The 20,052-nt window shown below is 36.0% G+C and overlaps 2 protein-coding genes across 2 annotated transcripts; one reads left to right on the top strand and one right to left on the bottom strand.

Moving 5' to 3' along the window:
* The first annotated feature begins 9,068 nt into the window (after positions 1-9,068).
* LOC141693503 (NAC domain-containing protein 68-like) lies at positions 9,069-11,869 on the top strand. The gene is made up of 3 exons (XM_074498633.1): positions 9,069-9,540; positions 11,037-11,284; positions 11,385-11,869. The coding sequence occupies exons 1-3, from the start codon at positions 9,372-9,374 to the stop codon at positions 11,592-11,594; spliced, it is 627 nt and encodes a 208-aa protein (XP_074354734.1). The 5' UTR covers positions 9,069-9,371; the 3' UTR covers positions 11,595-11,869.
* Positions 11,870-12,133: 264 nt separating this feature from the next.
* LOC141693962 (E3 ubiquitin-protein ligase RSL1-like) lies at positions 12,134-14,517 on the bottom strand. The gene is made up of 2 exons (XM_074499156.1): positions 14,276-14,517; positions 12,134-13,060 (listed from the first exon to the last, which is right to left on the bottom strand). Exons 1-2 carry the CDS (start codon positions 14,415-14,417, stop codon positions 12,267-12,269), a joined length of 936 nt encoding a protein of 311 aa, XP_074355257.1. The 5' UTR covers positions 14,418-14,517; the 3' UTR covers positions 12,134-12,266.
* Positions 14,518-20,052: the final 5,535 nt, after the last annotated feature.

Here is a 20,052-nt window from a genome sequence, read left to right on the forward strand (position 1 = left end):
ATTACTAGCTGCAGACCTTTCTTCATTTAAATGCACCTCTTCATGTCTGAATACTCATTCCAGAATCTATCAAACACAACTAAAGAGTGGTTATTTTCCTTAAGGTGAAAACTTAATCACCTTAAGATCCTTGAGCATATCACTGTGAGAATTCATTCTTGCTGAAACCAAGCCCCTCAACTTGACGGCTGGTATGGACAATATTTTTCATTTATACTTCACCTGATTTATGTCATGTGATGTAAATCCATCTTTATTGCAAGTCATATGGAAGCAAACACTTTACCTTCCTTAAAACTTTTATCAATATGACTTCACCACATACCAGCTTCACTGAATCTGCACACGTTGGCTAGCAGGGTCTTTCCTCTTTTGCCTGTCCTTTATTAAGTTTGGACAATCCCTCTTGATAGGCCATAAATATGAATCTTGAAGCCTTCAAACCACATAACCATCTGCCAGCCACACCGAATCATCATTGTTTTTATACTTGCGTCCTGAATTGAACAATGAGTTGCTCAGTTTCTCTTCTTCTTTTTTTCTGAAATATGGCATGATATAATTTGAACACAAAAGAATTTGGTTTCAGCAGGAATGAAAGAGTTTATCATCTCTGAATAAAACTCATTTGAACTAAATGATGCTTTAGTCTTAATTCTTTGTTTACTTGTTACTACTATATACGACTATTCATTACAACTTACAAGTAAACTATTGTGCTTGTTCATCACATTTTCGTCGAGAAAGGTTGCTGGATATCACAAGCAGGGAGTAAAGAATGCTCACAAGGAATCAAGAACACTCTGACTTACTATCTGGATGGTGCAAGTAAAAGGGGCAAGGAGCAGAATACTGGCTGGATTATGCACGAGTATGCACTCATACCAGCTGATTCAGAGGTATGTCTATAGCGTTCACTGTTTGTTTCGAGTTTAATTAAATTAGGAAAGTTGATTGATAATGATACTTAAATAAATTTGTATATACTGCCACTCAAATTACAGGTGGTGAATGAGATGACGGTCTTGTGTCGAATTACCAAGAGCAAACGAAAACGTGAGGAGAGTGACAGTTCTCACAAAGATGAAGGGGCTCCAGACAATAGCATAGTGACTAAATCAAGCCAAGAGAATTAACAGAAGAACACTGTTGCACCAGAAAATGAAGAGAGTGATAGTTCTCTCAAAGATGGAAGGGGTCCTGACAATAGCAGAGTGAAGTTTCTGACGACTAAATCAAGCCAAGAGAATCAACAGAAGAACACTGCTGCACCAGAAAATGAAGAGAGTGATAGTTCTCTCAAAGATGGAAGGGGTCCTGACAATAGCAGAGTGAAGTTTCTGACGACTAAATCAAGCCAAGAGAATCAACAGAAGAACACTGCTGCACCAGAAAATGAAGAGAGTGATAGTTCTCTCAAAGATGGAAGGGGTCCTGACAATAGCAGAGTGAAGTTTCTGACGACTAAATCACGCCAAGAGAATCAACAGAAGAACACTGCTGCACCAGAAAATGAAGAGATTGTTTGTCGTCTTACTCTGGGCTCAGTTTATGATGACTCATGCAAAGGTAATGATCAAATGAACAGAAGCATTCCAGCAAAAGAGAATAGTCTAAGTCTGAACAGAAAAAATGATGTTTCAGACCAAAGTACTGATCAGCACAAGAACACTAATCCAACAGCAGAGAATAATTGGGGTCTGGATTTACAGTTGTGGCCTACTAAACGAAACTGATAGGTCTTATTGACATGTTTAATCCAAGGCTACATCGTTTGACAATCATACTGGTTTGAATTCTGAAGTTCATGAAATAGTTATAGACGTTCCATAGCAGATGAATGAGTTTATAGGGCCGTTCCTTGGCATATGTACAAGCTTTTTAAGACACAATAACTCTATGATGTCTTCCATTTTTAGGCTCTTTGTATTTCAAACCTATGATGTTGATTTCAATACAGTACGTTTAGTTTGTGTTGGAAAATATGGGTATAAGTCCCATATTGGTAAGTCATATTTTTGAGCATTATGATTAAAAGATGTGTGAGATATGATGATATTCTCTTAATAATGGAAATTATTATTTTCCATTAGAATTTGGCTCAAATATTATGGCATAAATTAATTTGATTTTGTTTCAGATTAATTGATATGGTGTATGTCTTGATATATTTAATCTGATTCTGTTTCAGATTATTTATGGAATAGAGTAGCTTGCAAGTATTACACCGATTCCATAATTAATGATATTTAATTATGGAAAAGAGTAGCGCACAAGTCTATCTACACCTATATAAACACCTCTAAGGCGTTAGGGTTAGACACACTAAAAATATATTCGCCTCTAAACACAAATCTCTCTCTCTCGGTGATAGTTTCGTGCCCGTTCAAGCTCGCTGAAGGTGCTCGTTATCCGTAACGCCGCCGCTACCTCGTTTTATCCTGGGAGGCTATCGACTCGCACATACGGTGAGAGGCGAAATAGCTTTAAGGAGACAGTTTCAACTGGACTCGAGGATCTCTCTTCTGTTTATATCTTTTCTTCCTCCGTTTGATTTCGTTTACTCACGCACACACTTGTTTGATTATTTGTATTAATCGCAAATTATTTTCACAATCTTAAAGCTAATTATTTTATATACATCTGTGACTGATACATCTGTCTCTGCTTGTTTTGTTGAGTAACAGATCGATGGAGAACCAAACTGTGAACGATTCGATGAACATGACGGCTGATCCCAATGCACAGATCACTGGATCTGATGGGGTTCACCAGCAGCCGATTAACCCTAACGCACGGATCGTACGATCTGATGGGGGTCAAACGCCTGTTGGACATGTGCCTTCGGGACATGTGCCTGTGGGACACACTGTCATTGGACAGTTTAGTGTTCCTCTTGGACAGATATCGGCAGGATTCACTCCTCCGATCATACCTGCGGTGCCTACTGGTGTGCATACACCTGTAGTACAGACGCACGTACCATCTGTTCCACCCGTGGTGCCTGCTGCACCTGTTATGCCAACTGTGCCTGCTGCACATGCTGAAAAACCTGAGAAGTTCAACGAAACGAACTTCAAACGTTGGCAACAAAAGATGCACTTTTATCTGACCACGTTGCATATGGATCGCTTCCTTAAGGAAGAACCACCGTTGCTCACTGCTGAGAGTAACATGCAGACTGTGTATGCTGCTGATGCTTGGAAGCACTCCGACTACATCTGTCGGAACTATGTGTTAAATTGTTTGTCTGACTCGTTGTATAACGTATACAGCGCGAAGCCAACAGCTAAGGTCTTATGGGAGTCACTTGACCATAAGTATAAAACCGAGGACGCTGGGGCAAAGAAGTGGATTGTTGGCCGCTTTCTTGATTATAAGATGGCAGACTCTAAGACTGTGGTCAGTCAGGTGCAGGAACTGCAGGTGATCATTCATGACATTCATGCTGAGGGAATGGTCATAAGTGAGTCTTTCCAAGTTGCTGCTGTTATTGAAAAGCTTCCACCTGGATGGAAAGATTTCAAGAACTACCTTAAGCACAAGCGAAAGGAGATGTCTATGGAGGATCTTATTGTTAGACTTCGTATTGAAGAAGACAACAGAGGGTCCGAGAAGAAAGTTAACGTTGCCACTGAGAAGGCAAACATGGTGGAGCATGCTCAAAGCTCCAAGCCCAAGAAGGCTAATTCTGGTAAAGGGGCAAAGCTGGCACCCAAGGGAGGGATTTCGAAGTCAAAATTTCAAGGGAAGTGCTACAACTGTGATAAAGTTGGTCATAGGTCTTCTGACTGCAAGAAGCCCAAGAAGCCCAACAAGAAGAAAGAAGCAAACATGGTAGAGAATATCTCCAAGGAGATGGGTGACATAGACCTCTGTGCTACGGTCTCTGAAGTGAACCTGGTCGGTTCAAATCCACGTGAATGGTGGATTGATACTGGTGCTACTAGGCATGTTTGCTCAGACAAGGCGGTTTTCTCTAGCCTCAAAGCTTCCGATGCTGGTGAGAAGCTCTACATGGGGAATTCAGCAACTTCTACCATTGAGGGTGAAGGCACGGTGATCCTGAAGATGACCTCTGGGAAGAATCTGACTTTGAAGAATGTACTTTATGTGCCTGATATTCGCAAGAACCTTGTGTCTGGTTCTCTGTTGAATAAGCATGGCTTTTGTATTGTAATAGAGTCAGATAAAGTTATTTTGTCTAAGAGTGGTATGTTTGTAGGCAAGGGTTATTTAACTGATGGGCTTTTTAAGCTCAATGTAATGTCCGTTAAGGACGATAATGAAATGAAGAATTCTTCTGCTTACTTGCTTGAGTCTCCTAACTTATGGCATGCTAGATTAGGACATGTAAATTATAACACTTTACGACGTTTAAGTGCAAAAGAATACATACCTAAACTTACTATCGATCCAAAACATAAGTGTGAGACTTGTGTTGAGGCAAAATTAACGAGATCATCATTTAAACGTGTGGAAAGGAACACCAAAGTGCTAGACCTAATACATAGCGACATATGTGATTTAAAATTCGCTCCAACAAGAGGAGGAAACAAGTATTTTATTACATTCATTGATAATTGTACAAAATACTGCTATGTATATTTGTTGAAAAGCAAAGACGAAGCTATAGATAAATTTAAAATCTATAAGGAAGAAGTTGAGACACAACAAACTGAGAAAATTAAAACGATACGAAGTGATCGTGGAGGTGAATATGTTGAACCGTTTGGGGAATTCTGTTCACAACATGGTATAATCCATGAGGTCACTGCACCATACTCCCCTCAGTCAAATGGTGTGGCTGAAAGGAAGAATCGCACTCTGAAAGAGATGATGAATGCGATGTTGTTAAGCTCTGGGCTCCCACAATCGATGTGGGGAGAAGCCATCTTAAGCGCAAATAATATTTTAAATATTACGATGCGCAAGAATAAGGATGTAAGTCCTTATGAAATGTGGAAGAAAAAGAAACCAAGTTACCAACACCTGAAAGTGTGGGGGTGCCTTGCAAAGGTACTGATCCCTACACCGAAGAAGGTGAAGATAGGTCCTAAGACTGTGGATTGTGTCTTCATCGGATATCCTCCACACAGCACTGCATATCGGTTTCTTGTTCATGAATCCAAGATTCCTGATATTCAAAAGAATACCATTATGGAATCAAGAAATGGCTCATTTTTTGAGACGATGTTTCCCTGTAATCCAGGAAACCAACAACCTACGACGTCTAAACGATCTCATGAGTCTGTAGATGACGATAATGAGAGTGACGAAAGTGAAGACGAAAATGTGGGGGTAGTGAGAAGGAGCAAAAGACAACGAACGGAGAAATCCTATGGGTCTGATTTTATGACCTATTTGCTCGAAGAAGGTGACCCAAAAACTTATAAGGAGGCGGTTACCTCACCTGATGGGCCTATGTGGAAAGAGGCCATCAAGAATGAAGTTGATTCAATTATGCAAAATCATACTTGGGAATTAGTGGACTTGCCAACTGGTTGCAAACCATTAGGTAGCAAGTGGGTTTTCAAGAAGAAGTTGAAAACTGATGGCACTATTGATAAGTATAAGGCCAGACTTGTAATTAAAGGATACAAGCAACAAAAAGGCCTTGATTACTTTGATACATATTCTCCTGTAACGAGAATAACGTCCATAAGGATGATGTTTGCTATTGCTGCAATGCGTAATCTAACTGTACATCAAATGGATGTGAAAACAGCTTTCCTAAATGGAGACATAGATGAAGAAATCTATATGGAACAACCTGAAGGGCTTGTTGTCCCAGGACAAGAAAGGAAAGTGTGTAGATTGGTGAAATCATTGTATGGTTTGAAACAAGCGCCTATGAAATGGCATGAAAAATTTGATGAGGTCGTGCTGGCCAATGGTTTCAAAATCAATGAATGTGATAGCTGTGCCTATTACAAGGATAACGAGAACAGCTATGTCAAGGAGAATGACAATGGCTATGTCATGATGACACTATATGTAGATGATCTACTTATTGCTGGAAGCAATGATAAAGTTATCAAATCTACAAAGGACATGTTGAAATCAAGGTTCGACATGAAAGATATGGGACTAGCAAATGTAATTCTGGGAATTCAAATTTCTAGAACATCAGAGGGTCTCGCATTAAGTCAACCACATTATGTTGACAAGATCCTTGAGAAGTTTCTTAAGGATGACTTTGAGAAAGCTAGGACACCTGTGGATATGACTTTGCACCTATCCAAGAACAAAGGTGTAGCTGTTTCCCAATTGGAATACTCGAGGATAATTGGTAGTCTGATGTACCTCATGAGTTGTACAAGACCAGACATTGCATACTCAATTAGCAAGTTGAGTAGGTTTACGAGTAATCCGGGAGCTGATCACTGGAAAGCGATTATAAGGGTACTAAGGTACTTGAGGGGAACTCGAGACTATGGACTGCACTATGGCAGATACCCAGCAGTATTAGAAGGATATACTGACGCAAATTGGATATCTAGCAAGAAAGCACTTAAGTCTACGAGTGGCTATGTGTTTACATTAGCTGGAGCGGCAATATCATGGAAATCCTCAAAACAAACGGTGATAACTCATTCCACGATGGAAGCTGAGTTTGTGGCACTAGATAAATGCGTCGAAGAGGCTGAATATCTACGTCAGTTTCTGGAGGATATTCCAAGATGGCCAAAGCCTGTAACTGCAATAGGGATTCACTGTGATAGTCAATCCGCTATTGGCAGAGCACAGAGCACGATGTATAATGGAAAGTCTCGTCATATACGACGACGACACAGTTCCATTAGACAATTGATCTCAACCGGAATTATCACTATTGACTATATACCGTCAAAGGATAATATCGCGGATCCACTAACCAAAGGGTTATCAAGAGAAGTGGTTGAGAAATCATCGAGAGGGATGGGCCTTAAGCCTATTGCTTAACGGCATCATGGTGGACACACAACCATTGCTGACTGGAGATCCCAAGAACTTGGTTCAATGGGACAACTAAATCATGATGACCAAATCACTGTGGGGGTAACCCCTGGCCTGTTCCTATGATGAGGAAACAGTGAGACCCGTAAGGTACGAGGTTAAGCTTTGAGCCTTTAATGATATTTGATGAATACATGGAGCTCAGGAGTGAACGCATGGAATTCAGTTGAGTAAACGCGGGTTACTCTATAAGATAAAGATCACCTATGTGGGAGAGAAGTGGGGCCGCTTCAAAGGAGAATTGCGAGGCACAATTCTTTAGAAACTTCTGCAGAACCAGGACGATGTTCCATGGCCAAAATGGACATACTCATGAGAGCTGAACGAGTCAGAAACGATATAGTGATAAGTATATCATCGTTTACATAAACGGTCGAACAGTTCAAGGACAAGCACGTCTACTGTCTACCAGTAAAGTCGGTATGCTTACTCGAGCGAAGGTTCAAGGAGCATTCTCTACCTATCGTATGCTATATCTGATCGAAGAAACTATCACCAAGTCAAACTCCGTGTCTGTCTGTCTGTCTGTCTGTCTGGTGTGTGCTACTAAGATCACCAATCTCACCCATGTGGGGGATTGTTGGAAAATATGGGTATAAGTCCCATATTGGTAAGTCATATTTTTGAGCATTATGACTAAAAGATGTGTGAGATATGATGATATTCTCTTAATAATGGAAATTATTATTTTCCATTAGAATTTGGCTCAAATATTATGGCATAAATTAATTTGATTTTGTTTCAGATTAATTGATATGGTGTATGTCTTGATATATTTAATCTGATTCTGTTTCAGATTATTTATGGAATAGAGTAGCTTGCAAGTATTACACCGATTCCATAATTAATGATATTTAATTATGGAAAAGAGTAGCGCACAAGTCTATCTACACCTATATAAACACCTCTAAGGCGTTAGGGTTAGACACACCAAAAATATATTCGCCTCTAAACACAAATCTCTCTCTCTCGGTGATAGTTTCGTGCCCGTTCAAGCTCGCTGAAGGTGCTCGTTATCCGTAACGCCGCCGCTACCTCGTTTTATCCTGGGAGGCTATCGACTCGCACATACGGTGAGAGGCGAAATAGCTTTAAGGAGACAGTTTCAACTGGACTCGAGGATCTCTCTTCTGTTTATATCTTTTCTTCCTCCGTTTGATTTCGTTTACTCACGCACACACTTGTTTGATTATTTGTATTAATCGCAGATTGTTTTCACAGTTTGTTCTATTACTGATCTCTTCATCCATATGTCTTACCAATGATTATCTTTGCACTATCAATATAATTATAGAACTATGCAAAAAAATGATTTTTTTCGCAGGTTGTGAGTTTTGACTCTATAATACAATAAAATCAACCCTAATTGCAAGGCATAATCACATTATAACCATGCACATAATGAAAACAATATGTTTACATCTACAAGCAGTTAGCACATTTACACGCAGCAACTAAGTTAAACCGCGCCTTAAGCAGAATTCATATGAACAATTACAAGTAATATAAAAACAACCTCGCGTTTTGTCAATGTACACTTAACATCTGAACTGCTCCTTCATCTTTTCGCATAGAGGAACAGTTTTCATTTTGTCTTGAACCTTTGTTTTCGATATGTTTGCTAGTACAGGTGTGATAAAATGAGTGAGAGCTAGTTCTGTTTCCACTTCCAGAATCTGAACTGTTCCTTCAAGTTTCTGAATCCGCGCTGAAAGCACAAAGCATCCAGCAATGTTACTACTAAATCATCACATGAACTATCTGAATGCTCTATTCATAAAAAATCTCGATTCTCAAATGCGCAAGAACTAACATGACCTGCTTAGTAGCAAACATCTGGCAATCCAGGGAGCCTATAAGAAGTGTAGAGTACAGTAAAGTGTTTGACATGAGCTTGACCCCAAAACTTGACATTTATCGCAAGAATTACAAATTCTGCAATACAAAGAATACAATGAAACTAAAAAAATATCATAAAATTGTAACAAGTTAATATTTTTTATATATTATTCGATCGTTACATGATAAAATCAACCAACCCCCAATTAATAATTTAACGCAATTTATCAAAAAAATTGCCTCTCCGTATCTTACATGTACTTAGCACTAAGCAAGAGGACTCACTTGTGTGTAAAATATCTGCAGCGTCTATCATTCCCCCCTTGTTCATATATATACACACACGCTGCAAGTAAATCTATTAGCTATTCAAGAAGAGAGAGAGATAGATAGAGATTCTGAGAGAGATATAAAGGGGCCGAGACAGAGAGAGAAAGAGAGATTCAGAGAGAGAAAGAGAGATTCAGAGAGAGATATACAGGGAGAGAGAGAGAGATTCAGAGAGAGATATACAGGGAGAGAGAGAGAGAGAGATGGAGGAGCTAAAGCGACGGCTACCACCAGGTGTCATATTTGATCCAAGCAAGGAGCAGATATTCAGATACTTACGCAACAAGGTCTACAAGACACAAGAACCACATGCAAATCCTGAGTTGATTAAAGAACTTGATCTTTATCGTTGTTGCCCTTCTGATCATCAAGGTAAATTAGCAAACCCCTTCTATATCTTAATCTTATACATTCATTAATCTTGTTCTTATTCTTCATTTTGCTTGTAATCTTGATCATAGTGTTCATTGTATTTACTTTATTGATTACTCGAAAACACATTGCTTATCTATATGTCATTTTTATGCCCTGGTTCTTGTTTTGACTTGTGAAAAATTATTTGGTAATAAATTTCAAGAATCTGCCTGGGTTTCCTCGTTCTTGAAATTAAGTTAGTGTAACAAACTAGACACTAGTTTCAATTAGAGTTCGTTTGGTAATTTTTTCGTCTCGAGGGTACAGGTTGTATAAATTCATATGTGCTCTATGATTAGGCCAAGAGTTTTTGTTTTATGAAATTTAGGCTAAACCCGATAATTTTACCATTTTTTTCTAGTTATCTAGTAATGTGTACATGTGGTGTGCATTCTGGTAGTAATCAATCTTGCATCAGTTTGCTTATATAAGTCGGATAGAGTCCAACCAATGCTGTGTATAAATTCAGACTCGAGTTATCAAAAGATGCCTGTGCAGTATAGATTATAAAATACTTGCACAATTTTCTTTACCTTGGTGAATATCCATAGGAATCGGCTTTATGTAGAATGCTTGCAGAACCTCTGACTGGCAGCATTTTCATATCCGAACCATGATCACCCTTGAAAAACGCGAAAACTATAGCTTTCATTCAACTGTGAAATGAAATCGAATCTGAGGCTTTCCTTGTGTCATTATCAGAATTCCTCTCCCTGAAACCAATCCCATCTTGGCACGGGAGACTATTTCCATGAATACCTTACCTGATTAATGTCATGTGATGTAATTCTATCTTTACTGCCAGTCATATGGAAAGTACATGTTATATCAAGAATCAAACACTTACCTTCCAGAAAAAGGTGTACCAGTGGGAGTTCATCATTCACTAGGTTTGCTGAATCTGCAAACTTTTAGAATCATTCAACTTTTGAGTTTTGACAGTCCCTCCTGACATCCAAGTCTTTAACACTTAAAACACCTCAGGTTTAGTAGGGAACTACATTTGATTTTTGAAACCAGGCAATGCCTATCATATTTCGTAATTGATGTGTCTGCCATTATACAGCTACCAACTTCAACTCTGATAGAAAATTTAGGGAGACAACTACAGTACTCAACCCAGATTATCTTATCTCAAACAATCTAAATGCTCATGAGCTAAATAGCGAGGCATTCAAACAACATAATCACCTGCCAGCCACATGGAATCTCATACATGTGTCTGATACCCGTGTCTCGAATTGAATAGTGAGTCAGTCAATTTTGTTAAAAAAAAATGGCACGATAAATACTGAACAACGTGTACTGTAGAAACTGGACTTTGATATTTATTTGCAATTAAATTATCATGTTTGTTCTTCATATATTTGGCTATGTGTTTTTTGTTGAAAGTTACCTGATAACAAATGTGGAATATATTTATTAATGTGGGAATGAATTATGAAACAATTTAGGTTTGAGCAAAGCAGAGGATACTTACTTCTTCACACAAAGAGTTGCTAAATACCAATCAAGCAGGCTCAGTGATCGGACAACAAAGGACGGGAAAGGTTATTGGCGGCGTATGAACAAATCTCAAAATTTCAAAATGGGAATAAGGAACACTCTGGTTTACCATCTCAAAGGTGGAAACATAAAGGGGATAGGTCTGAAAACTGGCTGGATTATGCAGGAGTATGAACTCAAACCCGCTGATGCAAAGGTGGGTTATATGTATTTATGTAATCTAGTGTATGTTTATTCGAAATGATCAAATTAGGTAACTTGATTCTTAATGTACATACTTGACAATCATATTACAGGCGAAGGTGAATAAGACTACTGTCTTGTGTCGAATTCATCATAAGAAAGGCAAGCAGGAGCGTGAAGAGACTGATATGTGTAATGTGAGAGAACAAGTACCTGATGATTCTACTAAAGATGGAAGTGATGGAGACAGAAACAGAGAGTATTTGATGATGAATAAATCAGGCAACGAGTATCAACTGAAGAACATTGCTGCAAGAGCATAAAAGTTAACTGTTTGTATAAATTTGTGCTCAGACGATGATAAATCAAGCCAAAGTCATGATCAACTGAACAACAGTATTCCAGTGAAAGCGAGTTGTGCATATTTGATTAGTTGTGATCTGGTAACAGAACCATATTGGTTTGAATCTGTGTGGTTTTAGTTTAAACCTCAGTCAAAGTTGTTATTCAATTTTCTGGAAACATAAGGTGTGATTACGTTCCAGATAACGATTTTTCTTGTTCTGTATAATGACAATGATTCGAAATTTTAAGGTCATGAGAACGTTGTAGAGCATATGTACTGGTCCATTTGGACATGGTAACTATGTAATGTCTTGTAGCTCAGAGGCTCATTTAGATTGTGATTTGTGGCATCTGCTTCTAAAAAGTGTAGCAGCTCCATGTCTGTCACTACTAGAAAAAACACCTTAAACACCGATGTCTAAGAATCGATGTCTATTGACACAATTCTAGTAGTGTGTGTTCACAAATAATAGTACCACTTTTCGCTATGATGCCTCACTGGTACTTTCCAGTATAGTAGAAACAACATAAAAGAGTTCTTCACATTTACAAAATACAATACAAGAAAACCAACACCAAGTTCAAGACCTAACCACATATTATCAAGCATAAGAATTCTGTACATGATGGAAATAGTATGTTTACAAATATTAACATCCAGCATATTTACAAGCAGCATGTTTTGAACTCCACTTTGAACCACACCTATAGCAGAAGTCATATGAACATCTGCAAGTAATATGAGAACAACCCTCTGTTTTTTCGACATAAAATTTGCAGCTAGGACATTTCCTCCAGTTTTTCTTCTTAGCAATCTGTTCTACCATGAGGTCGCCTCCCCGTTTCTTCTTACCTTTCAACTTCACAAATTCTTGACATGTAAATTCCGGATGCCAAGGGACCTGGCACCGTGCGCAGAACGATCTTTGGCATATGGGGCATTTTGTTTCAGTTACGTCTTTCCCTGAATCATTAAGCAGCAGAATGGAACAGTCCCTGAAAGGACAGTACAGCTTCTGCGATTCTTCTATCAAAGATTTGCATAGAGATTCATCCCAGCAAATGAGAACGTCTTCACTAATCATCCACCTACAAGCGCCTGAATCTAGTATTGAATTGCATTTTATTGCAGGACAGGTGACGATCCTCACTTTTTCTTGAACCTTTGTTTCGATATGTTTGCTTGTACAGTCGTAACAAAAAGAGTGAGAACATGTACTGTTTATGAACATCTGCCAGGTTTCTCTGTGTTCCAGACAAATTTCGCAGAAGCTTTCCGATGGTTTGACAACTTCGCTAATAACCTTCACTGACTTTGTTTCTAATGTTGGTGATGATTTAGTAGAGGACGATGCACTGATTTCCATTTTTGAATCAAGTTGAGAAGGCCATGGAGCTCTTTGGCTATGCAAATCTTCTGCTCTTTCAGGTCCTTTAATCTGCACTGAAAGCATAAAGAATCCACTCATATTACAACTAAATCCTTCCATAATCTGAATGCACTCTTACTTGACAGACTTCAAATGTGCAACACTAAACCTCGTCTGAAAAAGCATATATTTAGCAGACGAGGGATAGCAACACAAGAGATTTACTGAATGGCATCAAAATAGTACAGAATCGATAACATTATAAACATCCAGAGCTTAGCATGGTAGTTGTGATCCATGAATTGTTCATAGAAGAACTTTGGTCATACTGGTTTTTTTTAGCAGAAAAGATACTTTAACTGAAACATTTCACTTATCAAAATTCAATTGCCGGTGTTTATGGAGAATGCACAAACATTGGCTAATATAAGCCATGTACAAGTGCAGCGCGAGATTAACCAGAAATTTTTTTAAAAAAAATTATAAAACTATATTTTCTATTCATCTTAAAATGCGTGTCAGACACTCTTTCAGAAACGATAAGAATAACAATTGGCCGGGACGGAGAGAGTATACTAATACTCTTGGATCAATATCATACTAGCTTCTTGAAATTCAAGCACGGCACCAACACTATTTATTGTTCCAAATTTATCGAATGTCCCAGAAGGGACAACAAGAACACTATGTAACAGCATCTTTCTTTCACGACAGGAATCTTGTAGATAAATTTAATTTCTTAACAACTAACAACATCCAAAAGCTTGAAACTTGAAAGCGACTGATAATAATTTAGACAATTAGGAAACTTGAAGTGTTAAACTTGTATTCTCACTATGAAATGACCATCTATGTTGCATAACATCATAAAATATACTAATCAAACTCTTGCAAATTTTGCATAAACTTAAATCAAAAACTAATAATTTAAATGATATTAGCAAAATTAATATCATATCAATCATCAACTTAATCCTTGATCACCTCCAACCAAAAGCATATATTAGGTAAGCAATATCTATCAAATAATATAAAAAATTGTCAAGTGCTCAGCTAAAGTCTAACAGAAGTCCGTGTACTCTACTTACACTCTTTAATCTTTATTCTCCGTAAAGATTCATTTATCGGTTCGATTCTCGATCACCCTAAGATTTATTAAATAGAAGCTACTAAAACAAGTTCACTAAATCCAGGTTCGACCACCCGTGTGTACGTGAGTCTAACTATATATATTAAAAAAATGACAAAATATTTGAAATGAAAATATGAAATTTATAAACAAGCATAACCTTCATCCACCATGTTGAGTTCCGGTGAAGCACCGCCGGGATCATCAAACTCCGGCGAACCAACAAAATTTTTCTTTAACATCTTCTTCTTTTTCTTGGAGTAAAGAGCACAAAAATATGAACCCAACATCACTTTTACCATCAAAATATAAGTTTTATGTATGTGTAGAAGTGTTTAAAAACAGGATAAAGTAGGCTGAAAATTACAGTAAAAAATTCGGGGAAATTGTTAGTGAAGGAACGGAAAGTAAATGGAGAATATTTATATGAGGATATATATACATAAAACTATGGAGTCCACCTTTTTGTCGGAGTCCTCGGAGTCCATTTACGTTCTGCAAATAAAATATCTTGTAAAACGTGTTATTTTGCAAAACATGTTACACAAATAGCGTAATTTTAACAAAATCATGCAAATATCATATATTTACAGTACAATATGTATATTCTGCAATACGTTCTGCAACATGAACATCTATGTTCTGCAAACTAAACATGTTTTGTAGAATAATATATTTTTACAATGTTCTGCTTGTAAAATGTATGCAATCTACAAGATTTTTAATAGAATAGTGATGTTTGTCGAAAAATAATATATTTTGCAATATTTTAAGCTATATTTTACTTGTAGAACATATATGGACTCCGAAACTCCAATTAAAAGTGGACTCCACAGAACTTTACTCATATATATATATATATACGTAGAGTACAGAGACGTGTGCCTTTAGTTATGAGGGTCCTCGAAACAGTGACACTTGTTTGAAGTTCGTGTTACAGTCATTATTTATTTGCCACCTATTCGTATCTTTAGCATGGTTATTAATAGAGATTCGTAGCATGATTATATTTCAAAACTGCCGATTAATTGTTATAAATTGAAATACCTTAATTAATTAGTTATTTGATTTTTTAAAAATAGCTCGATAAATCACAAATAAACAGGCCAATAGATTAGTTTTAATTTTTGAAATCCGTTAACTTGATATTTATTATTTTATCCATCTCATTTTAACTGTTTTTAACTTTTTTGTCACGTAAATTGAGGTGTTAAAAAATTCTAATTACGTATATTTTAATAATTATATCAAATTAAATTTTATAATTAAAGTATTAATTTGATATAAAATTTATATTTATTTATCAAGTGTAAATAATATTTTTTTGTCGTCTTAAAATACGTGTTAAAAAATTAAACATCAGTTTTAAATCTCATATATTAATTATTTAAATTTCAATATATATTTTTATTTTAAATTAAATAAAAATTTAATATAAATATGAAATCTCATAGTTTAAGTCTTATTATGTCTAAGTTTTAAAAATATGGTGACATTAAATAGTTTTTGGCGAAAATGGTAAAATTTTGTAATTTTAAATAAAATTTAGTAAAAAGACGTTTAGATGATTGGGAAAAAATAATTTTATTGTTCAAAAAGTACACAATAATTTAACTTTAAAAAAATGATAGAGTATGCTGTGGATCTGTTTTCATTATTTTATGTGGAATAATAAATTAAAAACAAATCTAATATGATTTATGCATAAAATTCTTTAAAGTCGTCAGTAAACAATATCTTAGTGATATGTGCCTAATTCTCTTTCTTTTATTGTTTTCTTATTTTTTGATTCAGGATATATGCTAACTAAATAAGAATAACGAGTGAATTTATAGCTGAAAGAAAATTTGTTTTGGCCACAGACCCTGAGCGTTGACTTCTCAGAAAGTGTGTTTAATTTTATTTTTTGGAGAAACTCTTGTAAATAATTATACAGTTTTTATTAAAAAAAACTGAAATAAAAATATAGAGTTTATAATGGTAAAATGCTGCAGAAAATCAAGCGAAACTATAATGAGTGTTGCAACTTGCAAGACACCCCCCCCCCCCTCCAACATAATAAAGCTAAACAAGAAACTCTATAATATTCAAGGAAACAGAGGTTAGAAGAAATTTAGCATGTGTAAACTGAGACTCAACTTAAGCCAAGTCTTTTACTTAAACCTGTAACTCTGCAATGCTTACCTCAGCTCAGGTTCTGAGCTTCTTGAAAGTTTATTGAAGATAGACTCGGGGCCCAAATCAACATTTGGGGTTAAAATTTAGTGAAAGGCAACAAGCCCAAAGTTGTCGATAATGAATACCTTATATACTGGGCTGGGCTGACCACTAAGTTGGATAAGATAATAACTAAGTCATGACAAAGATTAGTGGATTAATAATGAGATAATTATCCACGTACTTATTGAATTTAAAACGGTATCAAGATTGTTTACTAAAATTAGCGATAAATATATTTCATCAAATTTTCTCAATATTTAACAAATTTAATCGATCTCATTTCATCACTTTCAAAGCTAGACTCATGTCTGCTAGCATATCTAAACTTCTTACTAGTCAATTGCTTCTTAAATATTTTCCGTCATTAAATATTGAGAAAAGTTAATAAATTATACTCATCACTAACTTTAACACTTATTTTGATACCATTTTCAGTTCCGTGATCAATTTAATATATTAAACCGATTCCAATGACCAACTTAACAATTAACCCGATTAATAGATAAAGATCAGTTAACTACTCCCATCTTGGCACAGTCTGAATGCAAATTGCATTTTTTACCGAAATAAAGAAGCTAGCCTTCAAAACATTTCAGTTGTCGATCTACAAAATTAGTTGTACACCTTTCTTCGAGCTCCCACTTAAAAATTAGTATGTTTACACATATACTAGGATCCAGCAGATTCACAATCAGCATGTTTTGAAACTCACTTTGAACCACACCTATAGCAGAACTCATATGAACATTTGCAAGTAATATGAATACAACCCTCTGATTTTTCACCGTAAAATTTGCAGCTAGGACATTTCTTCCAGTTTTTCTTCTTAGCTATCTTCTCTACCATGAGGTCGGCTCCCCATTTTTTCTTCTTTTTCAACTTCGCGAATTCTTGGCATGTAAATTCCGAATGCCAAGAGACCTTACACTGTGCACATAACGATCTTTGGCATACGGGATAATTTGTTTCAGTTAAATATATGATCCTATTGGGGTCTTACTCTAACACCTTAAGGTTTTAGATAAGCTGGGTACTCAACAGTTTCAGTTATGTGTTCCCCTGAATCATTAAGCAGCAGAGCGGAACAATCCCTATAAGGACAGTACAGCTTCTGCGATTCTTCTATTCAAAAATTGCACAGAGATTCACCCCAGCAAATGATAATGTCTTCACTAAGCATCCACCTACGAGCGTCTGAGTCTAGTGTTGTATTGCATTTTACTGCAGGGCAGGTAACGATAATCACTTTTGTCTTGAACATTTGTTTCAATATATTTGCTTGTACAGTCATAACAAAAAGAGTGAGAGCATGTACTGTTTATGAACATCTGCCAGGTTTCTCTGTAGTCCATGCAAATTTCACACAAGATTTCAGATGGTTTGACTGTTTATAGCCTTTCCTGACTTTGTTGAGGATGATGCAGTGATCTCATTTTCCAATTCAAGTTGAGAAGCACTTGGAGCTTTATGGATATACATATCTTCTGATCTCTCAGGTTCCTCAGTCTTTTCTGAAAGCATAAAGCATCCACTCATACTACTACAATACCAACTATCACATGTAAGAGATGATTCATGTAGGGGCCAGCCGGAACACGTTCCCCCACGTAACAAAAAATTAGTAGGTATTTATTAAAATTTTAAGGTATACTTGTATATATTTTATAAAGTGTCCTACTGAACAAAGTTAAGTGCCCCTATAATATTAGTAAATCTTTCCTAATTTGATCAAATTTAGTTCTATTTATAATTTTATGATCATAAATTGAATATCAAATAGTTGAAATACTAATTTTTAGCACTTAAATATCAAAAAAATATAAAAAGCCGGGTAAAAATGACAAAAAAAATTGAATTTGAATCACTGACTCGTAATATAATCAACTAAGTACATGGTGCCCCAGAGAAATCAGGGGTTGGATCCGCCACTGATGACATGAACTATGTAACTGACCAGTTTAGAAAAATTTAGCAAATTCTAAAACTACACACATACTACAAAAACGATCACTGGCTTAAGAAGCAAGCAAAAGCATTGCAGGTGTTACAGGCCTCAGCGCCTCATTGCAGGATTTACAGAGATTAAGCAGCATACCTTCATTCACATTGTCGAATTCGGGTAAAGCATTGCCAGGATCATCAAACTCCGAAAAAACAAGACATTTTATCTTGAGAGCACGCAAAAGTGAACCTAACATCAGTTTTTACTTCAAAACACATTTGTGTTGGTGATGATGGGCTAGTAGAGGACACTGCACTGATTTCAGTTTTCGAATCAAGTTCCGAGGCAAACTGAGCTTTTTCGACATGCACATCTTCTGCTCACTCAGGTTACTAAATCTGCCCTGAAAGCATAGAACATCCACTCTTGGATTGATTGCATACTTGTTTTATGAAATTTAAGAACAGTAGCAAAACTATGTATAGTTCCAATTTTATCGGATGTTACCTGAAAGTACAATAGCAACACAAATAATCAAATTTTTGCGAATTTCATACAAATAATACATTAAAAAATCAAGTATTTTGATTTTCAACTTGATCCTATATCACCTCCAAAAGCAAGTACTAATAGTCCTTGTACAAAGATTCGCTCTTTAATCATTATCTTTAAAAAATAACTATATTTAAAAGATCTCAGTTTGTTTAGTTTCAAAAATCTCGGGTTTAATATTCACGACACACTGACATAACACACATACATGCAATCATTCAAAAGGCTACACAAACTATCACTAGCCCAAAAAGCAATTAATTTTCTATACTGTCTTGTTTTTTCCCTTGAAGTATAAAGCACGGACTGAGCCTAACGTTACTTTTTCCATCAATTTTTTTTAAAAAAAATGTAAATTAATTTATCGATTATTAATTAAACGAAGTTTTATTGTATGTGTGTCACCAAGGCTTATGAACTCGCCGGAAACATGATCAAGAAGCTAAAGTAACACATTAAAAACTGGAGGAAATTGTTAATTGTTAATGTATAGAATGGTAATATCTAAATTTATAGCCTAAATATAAGATTCCTAATTTTTTTTATTATCATCCTCCAATACAGTTCATACCTTAATTCTATTAAAAATTTAAATTATGATTTTAACTTTCATTTAAATGTAGATTTAATATCTTAGTGATCGATTATGCATAATTTTGTTCTTTTATCAGTAAATTGAGATATGAAATTGGGAAGGTACCATACCGAAAATTGATCTTAAATGCTACGTGTTATATATTGATCGGATACAAATCAATTAATGATAATAAAATCCTGAATTCACACTAATTTCAGCACATCATCCGAAATTTTCAATTTTAAATTGATCGTTCAGATAAGATTTATTTTGACTTTTCAGAAAGTGTGTAAATTATGTTTCGGATAAAATCTTGTACCTAAAAAATAATGATACAGAAATGCTGAATTGTTAGAAAACCTGGATATATTAAGAAAATAATAAAGAATAAGTTTACGATAATGAAGATTGAAAATAGTTATACGATCGATTCGGGGCCCAGAAAAACATTGGGTTGGGTTTCTTTTAGTTACAGGCAGCAAGCCCAAAGTTACTCCAGCTTAAGAAAATGGGCTGGGCTCTATACTGAGTTGGATAAGTTTAGTGATATGTCCTCAATGACCGGATTACATTTGAAATAATTGATTACTCGTTTTTAAAAATAGGAAGTAAAATAAATTCTTTAAGTAATGACAAAAATTTATAC

The sequence above is a fragment of the Apium graveolens genome, chromosome 10 (assembly GCF_009905375.1).
Source record: "Apium graveolens cultivar Ventura chromosome 10, ASM990537v1, whole genome shotgun sequence".
Classification (NCBI taxonomy): Eukaryota; Viridiplantae; Streptophyta; class Magnoliopsida; order Apiales; family Apiaceae; genus Apium; species Apium graveolens.